We start from the raw sequence: 18633 nt of genomic DNA, 5'->3' as shown, positions 1-18633 counted from the left end.
TTAAGACAAGTTTTAATTTTGTGTGGCTTGTTAAAATTAGTACTTTGTAATGTATATGCTTAATTTTAAGTTTGGAGGTTTTAATTTTGGAGTTGGCTATTGGTGATTTTAAAGTTCAAATTATACTATATATGTATTTAATATAAAATAACACATTTAGGGAATAATTCACATCAGACTTCATTGTGCTAAAGCATGACTCACTAGAAGTCTCTTTGGGTCTAAGCTCTAACTCTGGGTGCAAATTTTAAAGAAAATAAAAACAAAATTTTATAAATGTTCTATAAAAGATCTAAAATGTACATGGTTTTTAAAGAGGTATCAATAATTTGTACAAAATTGTGGTATAATTTGATGTTTAAATTGTTAAAATAGTTTTCATAGATTTAATGAGAAGATCCAAGTTTCACAATCTGAAACCATCTTTTTGGAACTTTAATTTCCTACCTTGTACTTAATAGCTAGTATTCATAATTCTTACAAAAATTTTAAATCAACATTTTAACAAATGTGTATACCCATTAAAAATCTAAATGTGTTAGAACATATTGATTTCTTTACTGAATTACCTCTTCTTGATTCTATATACATGAATAGTCTCTGTAGATTTGTTAAAAACTGAATTTCTCTTCTTTGTCTTCCTCCAATTTTCATGACTGGACTGGTTCCATTTGAATATGAGTTCCTCCTGGCCTTGGAAGGGGTTTGGTTCCCCCATACTTAGCAAGTTCAGTAAACCCTAAAACAGGCATTAGAACCAACGATGATAGCGAGAGTGGATCAAAACCACAGACTAGACTGTTGTTTGATGTTCAGATGGAAATACGAATGCCAAAAGGAAGGAAGTAAAAGTATAGTCAGGATCTGTGTTCACATAAAATTCCTCAGTGCCTGGAACTCAGGGCAGCACAGTCAATAGTTACGTTGGTAATAACACCTAGTCATACTATTGATCTATCACGAGTCCCTCCCTCACAATAATTAATTTGATACAGATTCCCAGAGAAACTTGTTCCACATTGATTTTCCATATTACAATTTCATTCTCACATTATTCAGGGAAGCATGTAGGTAGTAGGTTATATCATATTATTATTATCCTGTATTGAATGGGAGACAGGTGGGACACGAAAGGGATGAAAATATATTATTGAAATGAACAAATGTTTGGGGGAAGAATATATTTTTTAAAATTTATCTTGGAGTCACGAGAATTTCATGCTCATGGTTCCTTTGCCGAAAGTGTTAGGGAGTTTGGGCTTTTGTAGGACTTGCTGTACTTTTGGCTGTCCGTGCTTGTAGGACAGATCAGCTCATGATCTTCACAATGGAATGCACATTGGAGAAAATCCCAAAATGGTCACTCAGTTGACCTGTGTGTACATGCTCATTTGCTCAGTCATGTCCAAATCTGCAACCGTATGGACTGCAGCTCACCACGCTCCTCTGTCCATAAAATTGTTCAGGCAAGATATACTGGAGTGGGTTGCCATTTCCTCCTCCAAGGGATCTTCCTGACCCAGGGATCAAGCCCGCGTCTCTTGCATCTCCTGCACTGGCAGATGGATTCTTTACCACTGAGCCACTTGGGAGGCCCCAGTTGGCCTGTTTTGGTATTAAGGTACTTACTTAGGATCAAACTCCAAGAAAACATTAATTTAGCAAAGTGTCGAAAATCCAGATGAACCAAAAAACATTATGAAGTCTTGTGATGAATTGCTTTGGAGTGGTAGCAATAGACTGCTTTATCTAGAATGCCTTGCTGGTGAATGGAGTTATTTTTCCCCATGTAACGACTGTTAACTTCCACATGTATATGATAGCATTCACTTGTTTATTTACTCAATTACTCCCCAAATATTTCAGAACACCTGCTGTTCAGTTCAGTCGCGCAGTCGTGTCCGACTCTCTGTGACCCCCATGGACTGCAGCACGCCAGGCTTCCCTTCCATCACCAACTCCCAGAGCTTACTCAAACTCAGGTGCATTGAGTCAGTGATGCCATCCAACCATCTCATCCTCTGTCATCCCCTTCTCTTCCCAACTTCAATCTTTCCCACATCAAAGTCTTTTCAGATGAGTCAGTTCTTCTCATCAGGTGGCCAAAGTATTGGCGTTTCAGCTGTAGCATCAGTCCTTCCAATGAATATTCAGGACTGATTTCCTTTAGGATGGACTGGTTGGCTCTCCTTGCAGTCCAAGGGACTCTCGGGAGTCTTCTCCAACACCACAGTTCAAAAGCATCAATTCTTCGGCGCTCAGCTTTCTTTATAGTCCAACTCTCACATCCATACGTGACTGCTAGAAGTACCATAGCTTTGACTAGACGGACCTTTGTTGGCAAAGTAATGTCTCTGCTTTTTAATAAGCTGTCTGGGTCGGTCATAACTTTTCTTCCAAGGAGCAAGCGTCTTTTAACACCTACTGTATGCTAGCTATTTCTCCAGGCTCTAGAGATTCAGAGGTAGAATCAATACCAGTCCCTGCTCTCAAGTTACTTTCAATAAAAAAGAGGAAATGTATGAGCTGTAAGACAGTATGAATACTGTAGTAATCTAAAACAATATAACATCCAATAAGATTTATATAGCCGTATGTCTCTTTAGCCAGTGTTTAATTCAATCATCATTATTGGATAATATCAGTATTTTATTTCTGTGCATATACAGTATAACATAGAATAATGAAATGTCTTTTTAAACTACCTAACAAGTCAGTATGCAATTTTTTATTTTTACATGAATTTTTCACTCCCATGACAATCATAATTATAGTTTATCAGGAAATTTCTGGCCTTTTTCTAAACATAAAGATAAAGACTTGCTTCAATATGTCCCTAATACAGATTCAGTTTAGCAACAATATTTAGTTCTAGTTTGTTTTTTTAGTTCACCATTTTAATTAAGTTTGGCCTTTGTTCCACCTTTCAGCCCACTTGGTAACTGTTGAATGAAAGTGAGTGTTAGTTGCTCAATCGTGTCTGACTCTTTGCGACCCCATGGACTGTAGCCCACCAGGCTTCTCTGTCCATGGAATTCTCCAGGCAAGAATACTGGAGTAGGTAGCCATTCCCTTCTCCAGGGGATCTTCCCAACCAAGGGATCAAACCTGGGTCTCCTGCATTGCAGTTGGATTCTTTACCAGCTGAGCCACCACGGAAGCCCCTGGTAACTGTTACTTTTCAGCAATTTCAAAGAAATTACATTTTTTAAAGATTTTTTAAAATCCTTCCTATTAGTGGTCATTAACCTTACTGATAGCAGATATTATACTTCTTTGTAATTAGAGGGACCAAACAAAGTTTTAAGCAGCCAAAATCACCCAGAATCCAGAACCTTTATCTATAGGGCTCTTTAAAATAAGACCCATGGCTTTAAAGCCAAGTAATATAAGATTAGGGGGATGCCAGTTTGGTCAAAATATTACCTACTCAAAAGTATAAATGACAGCATTTTGCTTGCAATCCCAGAGTCAAGTTTTGCATATCCTTTTTGAATAACTTCAGTGAAGTTAAGTGATTTGAAATTGAATGCAGTGGGGTAAGCCGGTGAGACAGCTGAAAGCTACTGCAGGTCAAGGAAATCACGTGAAGTGCAGTCATCCTTGATTTCAATCCCCTTCATTGTGTAGAAACGCCAGCACCATTGGACTCTCAGCGTGGCTGCATCTTGTTATATGTATAGAAGTTTTAAAATCAATTTGATTTTCACTGGTATGATTCTCTAGTGTACTTAATATGCTATGGACAGATTCCTGAGAATAGTAAGAAGGAGTTACACTTCTCATGAATATATAGCGGATGAGGCACTCTGATTTATTATTCCATTCTATTTTAAAACACGCTTATGATTTTTTTTTTTAATGAAAGAAGAAGAAAATTTCTAAAAAGCGTAGACTGGTAGATCTGAGTTTTAATTCTCTCACCTACTAGATGACTTTGGGTAAGCCTTTGACTACTTTGGGTCTTAGTTTATACACCTCTAAATTACTACCAACATTTTTATGAACAATGACTTGAGGTATTTAAATATATGTATTTGAAATAAACTAATCCTCATATTTCGGATGTAAATTTCTTTTTATTTATGGAAACATTTTCTTTTTGTGGCTTTTAATAAGATATATGAAACTCAAGGAGACCAAGAAGGACAATTTAAAACTCTTCAGAAAAAGATTAAAAATAGCATTAATTGACAAGTTCTAGAACTCAAGAGAATTCTAAATGAACTCACAATTCATTAATCAAAAAAATTTGATATGTTGATTCAAGAAGCAATGTGTATGCAACTCACGATAAATTTTGATCACAAACTATAAACCCACCGATATTAATCTTGCTCTTGTTCATTCTTTTTGGTTAATGGAATTAATATTTAGTTAGCTCATTTTGTAGCATACCCTCTCCAGTGGTATTGATTTTCTTTTCTCTTCTGTTCTGTGACCTCACTACAGTGCCAAAAGTCACAGGGGAGGAGTTTAATGTAGACTTTAACACCAAGAAATTAACACAAGTCCACGTCCCACTGATAGAGGAGAAAATTACTTAACCTTGCTTTCTGTGTAATTGATTTTTTAATACCTTAATGCAAAATGTTCTTAAAAACCTCTCTAAACCATACATTGTGCTAAATCTTGATTATTGTTCAAAGAACCAGTTATATAAATTGTAGATTAACTTTGACCCCATCCAAATTGTACCTCTAAGATAGATTGTTAGGGAAACAAAAAATTAACTTCCAGAAGTCTTAGCGTCAGATTATAAAACTAAGGTTAATTATGAAAATTCAGTGTTTCTTCTCAAGTAAAACATACATAAGAAGAGTCTCTCAATCAATAGATACCAAGCCTGTGCTGGGGCTGCCAGGAGGCAGAGGGCGGGACCTCAGCCCAGCCCAGAGAGCATGACAGTGCCCCGGAAACTGTGTGCAGACAAGAAGCTTTGCGTAAACATCTTGCCTTCTCTTCCAGGGTCCGCTCCCCTGCACCAGAACACATGTGGTAGCACATGAGTCCCCATGAATGACAAAAACATGTGGATGAAATTTTTTATTCCTCATCCAAATGTTAGAATGCATGTGTATCTCATGTATAGACACAGCCCCAAACCGAAATAGTTGCATTGACTAAATTTACTCTTCAGTGTGCATTTTCTGAAATGTATTTTCTCCAAATGTTTTTCATCAGTTGTTGTCAACAGCCATCCTGGGGGAACAGAGAGGACCTTTCAAAGACAAGCAACTTGCTAACCCCTGGGGTTGCTGGCTGGGGTAATGCCACTGAGTGCTGTTTGCAGGCTCAAAGGAGACTTTAAAAGGGAGACAGCCAAGATAAGGAGTAGAAAACAGTGGGGTTGAAAGAAGGAAGGAGGATGTGTTTCCATAGGAGGGATTGGCAAAAGCCAACAATTTTATTCTTCATCCAAATGTCAGGCATTTTACATTGTACCCTATGTACTTAGATGCCCTGTACACATGCAGGATACAAGACTTAAATGATCTTATTTATTGAATTTAAGTTTAGCTTGAGAACATAATATCTTTTTAATCAACTTTTCCTCCCATCTCACAGCCACCAACAAACAGAACAGGTTATCTGACCTACTCATTTGGCTCTTCAAATTAAATGAGCTCTAAAAAATGTAAGATTTTTTTTTTTTTTTTTTGCAGTTGGAGGCCACAGCAGACATGGATCTGAATTAGCATTTTCATGTCTTGGTTAACATTCAGTGCTATAGTTTTGTTTGTCCCTGGAAGAAATTTTCCAAATGTCAGATAGAAATAGAAATTGAAATAATCACAAACTTCTCCAGTAAACTGAAAATAGAGAGTAAAGCTTAGACTGTACAATGGATCAAAATATGCTTTTTTGGTCTGTAGGAATGAGTTAGTGCTTGAAAAACATTATGATAATTGGAGTTTTACAGTAACATTAATTTGTATTTCTTTCAGACACCAGATTGGATTAAACAAATTACAGGCTTTTGTGGAATGTACCTGTACCCTTCCCTAGAGCAGAGGCATTGGGGGTTACCTGTAGGGCAGGATTCCTCTGCCTTCAGAAAGCAGATTTTCTAGCTGTGGAAGACCAAACTAGCATAGGAAAGAGTCACTGCCACTTGGGGGACTTCTGATATTGGATGGACTAGTGGGGGTGCAGCTTAGGCAAGAGAAACCACCTAAAACAGCCAGCAGATGTAGGAAATAAAAGGCTGCCTTGGGGAGAGGGTTTGTGCTTAGTGACAGAGAAATTCAGGTTCGTGGAGCTGGATGGGACAGGGTCACTGGAGAACCTGGAGTGGATCATGCAGTGTAGACCGCATGCAGGGTCTGTAAGCAGAGGTGTGCCATGGTGTTTAACAGAAAGTCATTACCATTTGTGCCTTGAAATGTAGCCCTGGTCAATCTATTGGCTTTTTTAAGGTTTTTTTCCCCTCTTTGGATACTCCAGTTCCCCCTTCATCTGCTATTTACTGCTCATGCCTGCTTTGGCATGGCGAATTCTCACATCCATCTCTCTTGTATTTCCAAATTCTGATGGCTGTGTGAGTGAGGGCAGAACCAAGGGTCGGGTGGAAATGTGGGACTGCCTGGTCCCAGAGGACCCTGGAGAGACCAGGGAAGCAGGAACCATGTGGCTCCGGGCTCTCTGGGCTCCACTGCACTCAGCAGAAGTGGAGTTTCTCTGATGTGCGATTGCGCTATCTCTACCCTCCTGGGGCGAACAGGCTTCACAGGCAGTGCCACGGATGTGCGTTTGTGTAGGCTCATCCGGAGCCGCGGCTCTTCATCGCGTCCATCCACAGGATGGATTTTATGCCTGAATTATCCATCATTCTCCAACTTTAAGCTGTTTTCAACCATTTTCTTTATAATTAAGATCTCATGCCCCCCTCCACCCTGGCCTTTGTGTAACTTTTTTATCTTTTTTAAGGGGGACTATAATGGGAAGATAGTAAGCATTTTAGTTTTGGGATGTCTCCAAACCCATTCATTAATTTTGGAAAATTAAAATGCATTTAACCGATGGAATAGGTATAAAAATGGGAAGCTCATCATCAACTAAATCTCATTTATTTAATCTAGTATTAGACTGCTTGCTTTTCTTTTAACCAGATGGAAAACATTAGCAGTAGTAGTGAACAAACATATCCAGGCTCCCGGAGGTCATTTTTAACCACGATTAAGAATCTGGTTTTCACAGATTAGTAATATACAAAAGGCAACGGTCCAGTAAAGGATACACAAAAGGCAGCTGACGCTTCTATGCTTCTTATTTACCTAACACTGACCCACTTTTAAAAACTTTGTAAGTGAGACATTTGAACCTTCTGAACTCAAAATTGGCAGATTTTCCTGAGAAGCTGTAGCAAAATATCTGTTTAAAGTAGACACTGATGTAAAATGTTATTAAAACCTCCACAAAATGGATGAAAGTTTATTATAAATGTTACCAGTAGATTTGCCTGTTACTTATTTAGTTTTCATTTACTACCTATTTGTTTAATGTTTCATAGATATGTAAACTTACTAACTGTGAAGTGGAAAAGATATACATTTTTACATATATTAATTTTTGAAATTAATTATCTAGTTGAAATGTAATATAAGGTAAATAGTCCACAAAATACATTAATAGATCCAAAAGAAACTGATAAGCAAATGGCTTCTAGAGTTGCTTATTCAGAAACTATCTCATTTAAATCATGTGTTGAGTGGCTGGGGAAGTTGTAAAATGATGGAATCTCACTGTGTTCTGTAGATGGGTACAGAAACATGTGCACGCTCATTTCATTTCTTGTTCAACCTCAATATGTAAATATGAAACATCTATGAGTTTAACTGGTTAGCTGACTCTAAAGTAAACGTAGGCAAAGTGGCACATAATATGAATTTATCTTCATTTTTAAATACCATTTTTCTTGGTTTATGGGGCTTCCCAGGTGGCACTAATGGCCAGTACAGGAAATGTAAGAGCCGTGGGTTCATCCCACGGTGGGGAAGTTCCCCTGGAGGAGAACATTGCAACTCACTCCAGTTTTCTTGCCTGCAGATTTCCATGGACAGAGGAGCCTGGTGAGCAACAGTGCATAGGGTTACAAAGAGTCAGACATGACTGAACCAACTTAGCATGCACACATGCATTCTTGATTTATGTCTGTATGATTTGTGGTCAACCTTCATGTTACTCTTCTTTTAGTGTTAGTTGCTCAGTCATGTCCAACTCTTTGTGACCTGGTGGACTGTAGCCCACCAGGCTTCCTCTATCCATGGAATCCTCCAGGCAAGAATACTGGAATGGATTGCCATTTCCTTCTGCAGGGGATCTTCCCGACTCAGGGATCAAACCTGGGTCTCCTGCACTGCAGACAGATTCTTTACCATTTGAGCCACCAGGGAAGACTTTCTTTTAGATAATAGTAATTTATAGGAATTATGTTGAGATGTGTATGTAAAATGCTTCGCAGATATTTTCTCATCATTTTACCATATGGAGAAGAAAGCCAAAGTATTAATATTCAAAAGTCCATAAGAGAGGTAATGTCCAAGATGAGAGTGAGAATGAGTTTGTGCATATATGATCTAGATGGTACAGAAAATGGCTGCCATTAAGGAATTCAGGTATGCCCTGGATATTATTAACAATGGGGAGCCAGGGGAAGTGCCTTCCCGTAACTGTGCACATGCTTGTGAACATTTGTGTATTTGTATTTACATATGCACACATGCTCATCTGCACACACATACTCCTGACAGTCATCAGGTAAGCTATAGCATCACTGCTTATAATATCATGTTGAAGATTTCTCTGTCTGTCCTTGATACTATAGGCTGCTGCTTTGGGAAGAAATTCTGCTTTCCTCTTTGCAGAAATGTTTACCTTCACAGTGAAGTTCTCCAGTATTCCTGCAGGTGCCCAGGACCACTTCCATTCTATTTCTTGCTGAGCAGGGAAAATTAAAAAACAATGAGAAGAGAACTGAAATGATCCATCTGGTCTGTGCTATAATTTAGAATTCATGACCGCCCAGGGTCCCTTTCAGTGACAGCTGGAAAGACTTTATTGAATACCTAGCATGTGACCGGCACTGCGCTAGGCACTGGCCATATAGAAAGACGGAGCACCTCCTTCCAAATAGTACGCTGCCTACTAGGTGCAGAAGGCTGCAAGGAGACAGCACCAAGGACACAGAAGCGCTAACCCGAGAGAGAGACGAGGGGGATTCAAGAAGCCGCCTCAGAGCACATTTGCTGGACTGCCACCTCTCTTTAGAGGAAAATGGAAAGCTTAATTAAATTATTTGGATAATTGCCTATAGCAAGTTGAGATTTTTTAAAAATTTTGATAGTTGAATGATTACATTTCTTTGCTTATGTTTTCTGGATTATATAGACTCAATTTATGACTTAGCTATACACTTTCTTGTCTCGCTATCATTCTAGTTAGCCCCTGCAAAATAGTTAAGAACAACAATCTAAGCTCTATCCATAATATAGTTTGTATGGTTGAAGATGAGTAGCTAAGAAATTATCATGGTTAAGAAATTATCATGGTTAAGAAATTATCATCAGTAAGCATGTGATTGTTAGAAAGTAACATGACTTATTTCACACCTCTCACTTAGGTTGATTTCCTCTTAAACAACCTATCAATTATTAGGAAACCGCTTCCCTGGTGGCCCAAAGGGTAAAGAATCTGCCTGCAATTTGGTTCGATCCCTAGGTTGGGAAGATCCCCTGGAGAAGGGAAAGGCTACCCACTCCAGTATTCTTGCCTAGAGAATTCCATGGACAGAGGAGCCTGGTGGGCTACACAGTCCATGCAGTTTCAAGGAGTGGGGGCTTCCGAGGTGGCACTAGTGGTAAAGAACCTGCCTGCCAGTGCAGGAGATGTAAGAGACACGGGTTTGATCCCTGGGTTGGGAAGATCCCCTGGAGGAAGTCGTGGCAACCCACGCCAGCATTCTTGCCTAGAGAATACCCATGGACAGAGTAGCCTAGTGGGCTACAGTCCATGGGGTCACAAAGAGTTGGACACGACTGAAGCCACCTAGCACGCGCACACACACGCACACACCAGGCTCATATATTCTCTCCCAGGGACAGCTAAAGACACCTCCCACTTCTTCTTCACTGTCCATTTTGGTGACCCAAGAAGAATGAAGGCTTCTTCTTCTGGTCTTTGGGGCCTTCAAATTAACAGCAAGCTTCTTCACTTCTAGAAACAGAGGAACTCTGATCAGATTTCTACCAGAAATGTCGACTATTCAACTTCCTCTTTTGCTGTTCTAACAGTTAGCATCGTTGTAAAGACTGGGTGGTGATGGGGGACGGGAGAGGGTGACATGGAGAGTCTGCTTTCATGGAGCCACTATTGTGGTGTAGGTGGACTCTGACCTCATATCTGTCACTCCCCCCACAAACCCCACCCCGCCGTGGTTTAGGGGAAGGATACACGAGCAAATGAGGACAACATTGGGCTCTGAGGATTTCCACTTTGAAGTTATATTAAATACACTATTTTGTAGATAGATAGAACGTGAAAGTACAAACTTGCAGAAAATAGTCTACACAAAATTAATATTTTTTCCTCCTTTTTTACAAGGTGAACACACACAGGAGACGAATTCACCTCATTCACTCAAAAAGGATGTAGAAAATATGGGGAAAGGTAAAGAAAAGTTTTAATTCTGTAGAACTTCTCTTAGCTTTATAAAACTAAAGAGATAATAGGAGGATATATTTGCTCTACACCATATTTTAAGCTTGACAAGCAACATATGAATAATATATGGACCATTGGGTGGATATAATTGAGATTAATGCATACATATCAATCAATACATGACACTGTAATATAATACTTTAAAATAATATATTACATTGATTTATATTCATGGATTTCTGCACAAAATCTATCCTATGTCTATGCAACACTTTTTAAACTAGTAAAATATTTTGTCTTATAATAATAAATTGCCATATGTAACAGTTCTCTGGAGAGTTATTTGTAAAGATTAGTAAAAATGACTCTTCTTTTTTTCTTTATTAGAAGAACTTCAGAAGGTTTTATTTGAACAAATAGATTTACGGAGACGACTCGAACAAGAATTCCAAGTGTTAAAAGGAAATACATCTTTCCCAGTATTCAGTAAGAAATCACTTTTATTTCATTGCATTATGATATTGATAACATTTTTATTAGTCAGTGTAAGTACGTGTGATGTCTTTAGTATTTGGAGATTTTAGCCTGTTATTTATTTTATCAGCTCACAGATAAAATTTCTTATAAGAACTTTTCTTTGTTTATTAATTGTATTGGTAGATATGTGTTTGTGCATATATCTAGTATACATTTAAAACATGTATGCAAATATATCCTTAAATATATAGATATATTTAAATAGATATATTAATATTTTTAAAACAAAAGAACTACTCAAGTATTTTTTTCTCTAAGGTAGGAAAAACAGAAGAACAGTTAATTCCTTTTCTCAGATAGTGCTAGAGAGCTGCATGGTACTTGAAATACGAAGATTTAAAATTTAACAATCCACTATACTTATATTTTATTAATTAAAATTAGTATAATTTTAGTAGTTTGGGATTCTCCATCCATATTTAGCATTAAAATTTCATTCCAGATTTATTGGCAAAAGAAATTATGGCATAAAAACCTTGGTTCTGCTCCCAGAGTCCTAGAATTTCAGAAAGACCTAAGATGGGTATCCAGATTTCTAAAATTCTCCAGTCATGTTCTGAATCAGTCTTAGATAAGTACTGCTGCTGCTACTGCTGCTAAGTCGCTTCAGTCGTATTCGACTCTGTGTGACCCCATAGACAGCAGCCCACCAGGCTCCCCTGTCCCTGGGATTCTCCAGGCAAGAACACTGGGTTGGCCAAAAAGTTCATCCATGACCCAGTACATCACAGTAGTGTTTTCAAACTTTTTGAAGTTTCATTTAGTCATATTCCTTTCTCCAGAGAGAGGAAAGTGGGAAATAAAATAATATGTAAACACATTTTAAATTATATACATTTAATTTTTTTCTGAGACATTTTGAGCATGTCATTACCCTTTGTTTATTAAACCAGAAATCAGAAAACTCATGTTGATAATTCCTGGGCAAGAGTCACAGGCAAATATCTGGAAAGAGACTTTTCAGTAATGGTGGCAATTTTAATAGTAGGAACACAAAGGTCTACCAGAGCTTCTCAAATGTGGTCGTCAGCACAACTGAAAGACTTGCCCTCTTGGGTAGCAGTTTTGAACAGTACTGGGTTCCTGGTAACATGTCAGACTAAGTTGCACCAGAATGTTTAGCAGGGATAAAAATGAAGAGGGCTCATGGTGGAAGAGAGTACCGGCCACAAGGAACAGCAGAGTTGGCCAAGTCTGGGCTCTGTCAGTACCCACAAGGGAGGTTTGGAGCTCATGATGATACGTGAGTATTTTGAATTTGAAGAATGCCTCCTGTGGCTTAGAATAAGATCAAAGGGAGGAGAACGACCAATAGCTCTTGATAGTGTGTTAGGATCATGACATTGGTAGTGCTAAGAAAAAGAGGAACATAGTAAAATATCTTTGAGACCTTAAAAACCAGGTACTTCCAAATAATCCAGGATTCCCTAATTTCTAAAACTGTGCCTTAAGATACACTGTACAGATCCTTGCAGCAGTGAGCAGAGACTGAGTGATTTGAGTCCCCTCTAAGCCAATGTTTATCTAATTGTTGAGTTTGTGATCCAGCAGACTGGATCCAGACCCCAGTGAATCCCCAGAGTGTCTGCCTAACTCCCTATGAAGCCAGGATAGCCATAATTTTTACCACTAATAAAAGTTGATGAACTGTTTTAAGGAATTGGGACTTCCCTGGCAGTACAGTGGTTAAGACTCTACTTCCACTGCATGGGGCGTGAGTTCAATCCCTGGTCAGGGAACTAAGATCCTACATGCCATGACGCAGCCAGGGAAAAACAAAATCATTTTAAGAAATTAAGTAATTTGTACATTTCTCACTAGTTATCATAAACATGCAGATGTTTCTGTTTTTTCAAAAGTTGGGATCCCAGTTTCCATTCAGACCCCTCATTCATCCTTTTGTTGTGAATTAAGATGATTCCTCTATGTTGCCATGAAACACTTAGATTAAAAAACAACAGAAAAGTTTTACTCTTTTTTATCTGCAGTGTACTCCACTGACCAAGGAAGTGATGTGGGTACCCAAGTTTGAATAATGCGTGGTTTAGACCCACCACAAAGAGGCAGTTAATTTCACACCAGTGAAAATAGCAAATGCCCATTATGTGCTTGTTAACTAAACGTGAGAGGCCATGAGGCTGGCAGACAGATTTAGCTTCGCTCAGGTGGAAAGGGGAGGACGGAACTACTAAAGCCACATCAGAAGGAAGCAGCGAGGAAACCCAACCAGAGCGTTTTACTAGGAGGTGGATTTAGTCAGGACACTTCAAATCTAATTCCCTTAGAACACTGGGGACTTAGGCCAAGTTATCACCTGTAACTTAACGATTCCAGGCTCAAAATCCCCTGAGCTACTTTGTGGCTCTGCCACTTCCTGGTTGTAGGACCTTGGAAACTGGAACATGGGCCAGATAATCCTGGTCTCATAGAAAGATGAAGACTACATGAGAGGATCCACGTTAAAGTCCGAGAACATCCCTAGTGCAGGATAAGTGCTTGATAGCATCATCAGTGACAGTGATGGTGATGAGGAAGCAGGAGGAGGAAGAGGATATTATTCATTAGCATTGAGTTCTTGAAAAGCATTTCCAGAATACAGAGTATGGTGGTTAGTAGCTGGGTCTCCAGGTTTGAACGCTGACTTCTCCACAGAGTAACCTTAGACAAATTTTTACTTGACCTCTTTTTCAGCTGTATAACAATACTGCTACCCACTTTGTGGCATTGCAGAGAGGATTAAAATGTATAAAGTGTTTAGCATAGTGACTGATCTGTAGTAATGTAAGTCGTTGTTACTATTACCATTTTAAGTATAATACTTATGTTCCTACAGGGGCTTTATTGTAAAGCAGCTGATATTAGAAAGCAGAACTTCTAGAGCTTTATCGGGCAGTAGTTATAGAGGATGGGACAGGCAGCAAAACTGGTTTTGACACAAGACAATTCTGTTTAGTTGTCCAACTGAGCAGACAAGCGAAGAGAAGTCAGGAGGGGGTCCTAAGGAAAGGTGGGAGAAATGTAATCTAGAATCGAGTAGAAATAAGAGTTGGAGGAAATGGATGAAGAGGAGCTTCACCTCTGTCAAGGTCACTGAAGTGACAGTAGAACAGCTGGTCCCACATCCTGCAGCGACATCCTGTGTGTAATTAGAGAGAGGCCCTGCCCCCAGCATGCCAGTGGACTCTCCCACTAAGGACCAGTCTGATCACTGTTGCAGCTGCAAATCCAGTAGTCACTTTTTCCTGACACCGTATCTGCCTTCCCTGGTGAATCTCTCCTTCCTCCCTTCTCCTCCAGCACCCGGCACCTTCCTCTATTACAGCATTCAGACCTTTGCTGTTGTTTTTCAGTCATTTTACTCGCTTGCCACTAGCCATCAGTGTAACCTCAGAGCCTAGCCCTGACCTGGGACCTGCCAAAAGCCTGCTGGATGAAGTCACCAGTGGAGAAGGCCCTTACCCTTTCTCTCTCTCTCTCTTTCTCTCTCTCTCTCTCTCTCTCTCATGTCTCTGCTGCAGGGTGTAACCCTGGGTCCTTACCTGCCTTTCCCACTCCAGCTCTTTCTGCTTGCTGCCATTAGCCCAGCCTTCCTAAAAATCTACCTTTGATGCCACATCTTCCATGCACTATAGTGATTCTCTCTTGCTGATCATATTGCAACTAATCTGACTCCTGACTGGCTTCTAAAACGCTCCGTAATCGCCCCACTCACCCTGCTTATTTCTCCTTCCCCTGTTCAGCTCGTTACCCCATGGACAGCCCTCACCCCTCATTTTCCACCTCTGCACCCCTAGTTTCTCTAGTTCCTCGTCTAGGTGCTCCTCATCATTTGGAACATAGCTCAAGTCCCACCACCTCCAGGAAGCCTTCCCGCTCTTGCAGTACGCATGCTTTGCTGAAGTCCTAGTTCCACTGGTGTTTTGTGTTAACTCCTCACTGACTCTTTCACCCTCCACCTGACAGTGTTGTAAATAAGTTCAGGATAGAGTCTTTGTTGTTGCCCACCCAGCAAATTGTGGGCATAGAGTGTACTCTCAATCAATGGTTGATGTAAGTTTTGGTGTCATATTCAAAGAGATTAAAGCTCATAATGAAGATGAGATTGGATCACTAATAAAGGAAATTAGTGAGGACTCATGAATTGAGTCCTTGGATTTGCAGATATAACGACAAATTCATGGCACTGAGAGAACCAGGTAGAAAGGCCAGTGGTTTACAACAAGGGAGGCCTAATGACTGAGGCTTTGTGAAAAACTTAACTGGTAGGTGTTAATCATGTCATCGTTTTAGATTTTTATGTAAAAATCTGTTTTCCAAGTTCCTTTTAAGATTACTTCTTAAAAGACCCAACTATATTTCATCTGTCTGAATATGGTCATCCCATATTTCACCTGTGACTGTTACTAGATTCATTCTATGATCAGTAGAATCATAGAATTCTTCTTTGCTCACTCTTTGTATAGTGTCCTCTGGAGAAGGAGGGAAGGGAGTTTCTAAAACATGGTACGGATCAAAAGTCTCTATTAAAAGCAGTGACAACAAAATGAAGACTGTGTAAATGAATAAGCCCCCAAAGCTTATTGCTTGATAAGTAGGCTTTACTGGGGGAATTAGATCTACCGTATGAGTCCTCGTCTTATTTCTAGTGCCAGGAATGTAGGCTGGATACTTCTTGTTGCCATTTGAAAGACGCTTTGGCTTTTCAGACTGTCCATGTTTGTGGAACACAGGTGTTGCCGCTGTGTTTGGCTGGCAGACTGCCTTGGTGCTTTTTCTGCCACCTCCTTTTATGCGGTCATCTTCCCCAAATAGTTGGGCTCTAAGTAATTCTTGTTAGAGAGATAAGCTTACTGATTTTTTCATCTCCAGCTAAATTGTGCCTTCACCGCCTTGGAACATAGCAAACTTTTTAGTTTTTTTCTTTTGCCAGTTAGCGATCTTTATATCTCCGAATTTATGCTTGTTGTAGAAAAGTTTAAGTATGCAGAAATATAAAAGAAAGAAAATAAAAATCACCCATAATCTTGTCACCTAGAGAAAACCAATGTCAACATTTTGGAGTTTCAGCCTTTCTAATGCATATTAAATCATTTTTTAAACAAAATAAAATATTACACACACTATTTTTTTAACCTTCCTTTTTCCCACTTAACATGAACTTCTTTTCTTGACCACCCAGCAGTCTATAAATGTGGTCTTATATTGGACATTAAAGTTTATCCAAGTTTTAGACATCATTGTTACTAAATCTTTGCACAAATCCATGATCATTTTCTTAGGATAAACTCCTAAAGAATTGCTGTGTCAAAGATATGATCTTTTCAAAGCTCTTGATGCAAAATTTTATGTTGCTTTCCCAAAAGGTTGAGTTCATATTCCCATCCTTGAAACACCACGTATCATCTTTTCTTTAGATCTTTGGTAACTTAAATGGAAAAAGTGGTTCCCCATATTATTTCCTTTTCTTTCATTGCTGGGGATATTGAACACTTCACCTGTATCTGCCATCTTTGTACGTGTTGTGAATGCCATAGTCTTTCCTCATATTTCTTTTGACGTGTTCATTTTCTTATGGTTTGTGTGATCTCTGTACATACTAAAGTATTAATTCTGTATCATCTTGCAAATTTTTTTTTGCTTCAATTCATTTTAAAATGTTGACTTTGGTGTTTTGTGTTCACGTTTGTTGTCACATCAAAGCTTTAAATTTTTATCTAATCAAATCTATCAGTCTTTCTGGCTTGCTTTTTGTCTTTGACATCTTTCCTCACTCCACTTCTATAAAAATATTCACCATTTTTCTATCACTTTAATGGCTTTTTTTTTTCATTTTAATTTAAAGAATTGTATTGTATGCCATCAGAGAGCCATGAGCATGAATTAAGTAAGGGCTAGTTACCGTCATTCCACTCTAAATTGCCCTTAGCTCTTTCCTCCTCCAAAATCAGACTCTCCTGGGATTCCAAGGAGGTGGCACAGCCAGCTTCAGGCAGGCTTCATTCCCACCCCTCTCAGTTCCCACCCTGATCAGAGGCACTGCGGAGCTCGAGAGTGACAGAGGAAGCTGCCAAGGCTCAGAGGGCAGGTCTCGTCTTCACAGATGGATGCCTGCTTGGGATGTACTCTGGCCTCTGGAAAGCACACTGATCTTCTGAAGGTGTCTGGCCCAGGCACGGGGCTAAGGATGCTGGTGGAATGTTAGTTCCGATTGCCTTGTGCCCAGTCTATGGGCTTTGACCCACCTCCAGTGCATCCTAGGTGGCAGGTGGATGCCAGCCCCTCATACTCCTAATTGTTATCAGTGCAAGTCAAAATTACCCACTCCTCATCTACCAGCACAGGAAAGAGAACTGGGTGTCTGAAGCCCAACCAAGTCGATTTACCTTGTCATCAAATCTTAAAGCAGTAGAGCAGGAAAGGGCCTCACAGGGCACAGTATTCCATCCCCTTGTTTGTTCGCATAAGGCTCTGAGCCTCCAGAGTCGGGTAACTGTCATTCAAGGCAGATATAGACCTTCTGGTGGATATTTCAGTGCTCATTTTCATTCCTCATCCATTAACCAGCCCCTGCTGTGTGTCAAGCACTGTGGTGGGCTTTGGAAATTTTAGAAGTATCTAAAATATATCTGCCTGCCCTCATTGTTTCACTCAAAGACACATGTATAACAGCTAATCATAGTATGAACTGTGGATGCATTAACAGAGGTATGCGTATAGTACTGGAGGAGTAGAAGAGAAGGGTGACTGATCCTGGAAGGAGAGGGCAGGAGAATCAGAGAACATTCTGGGAGACATAACATTCAAGCTTAAAGAAATCGGAGAGGTTTGCTCTAAGGGCAAGGCCACACCAGTGGTAATCACACGGTGGCTGGGAGTACAGTGTGTGTGTGAAGACGGGAGCGTGGTTTGGCGGGTGATGGGGCGCAGGGAGCTTCCTCCACCCGCTGTGCTGTAGTCAGCTGGGTACTTGCTGTTCCCCACTCAGCCTCCGCGTCTTACTGCAGAGTGCTGATCACATCTCCTCCCCCGTTTCCTCGCGTTCACCCACCAAGGGAATCAGGGCTCCTCCTTTAACCCTCGCACAGTACTACAGACTTACCTCTATTAAAATACAGCGACTTTCCCATCAAGTTCTGAGAAGAGAATAGAAAATGGGTCTTTTAAAAAATATATGTTATAAAAGGCAAGACTGTGGAGACGATAAAAAGATCAAGTCTGCTAGAGATGGAGGGGATGGGAGCAGTGAATAAGCAGAGCACGGAGGATTTCAGGGCAGTGAGAATATTCTGCCCAATATTGTGACCACAGAGACACGTTGCTATAGACTTGTCCAAATGCACAGACTGTACAAAACACCAAGAGTGAATCCTAAGGTAAACTATGGACTTCAGGTGATAATGGCATGTCAGTGTAGGTTCATTCTTGGTGGTCAGT

At 39.8% G+C, this 18633-nt stretch overlaps 1 protein-coding gene across 1 annotated transcript in view; it reads left to right on the top strand.

Moving 5' to 3' along the window:
- The window catches only part of SKOR2 (SKI family transcriptional corepressor 2), a 41756-nt gene that overhangs the window by 6668 nt on the left and 16455 nt on the right, over positions 1–18633 (top strand). The window contains exons 4-5 of the mRNA XM_055558944.1: positions 10603–10668; positions 11050–11148. Of these exons, the coding sequence (XP_055414919.1) occupies positions 10603–10668; positions 11050–11148 (165 nt within the window). The remainder of the gene's footprint in view (positions 1–10602; positions 10669–11049; positions 11149–18633) is intronic.

This window comes from Bubalus kerabau, chromosome 21, assembly GCF_029407905.1.
Source record: "Bubalus kerabau isolate K-KA32 ecotype Philippines breed swamp buffalo chromosome 21, PCC_UOA_SB_1v2, whole genome shotgun sequence".
In the NCBI taxonomy this organism is placed as follows: domain Eukaryota; kingdom Metazoa; phylum Chordata; class Mammalia; order Artiodactyla; family Bovidae; genus Bubalus; species Bubalus kerabau.
The sequence above is the reverse complement of the archived record's forward strand: the minus strand, read 5'-3'. Positions and strand labels throughout refer to the sequence as shown.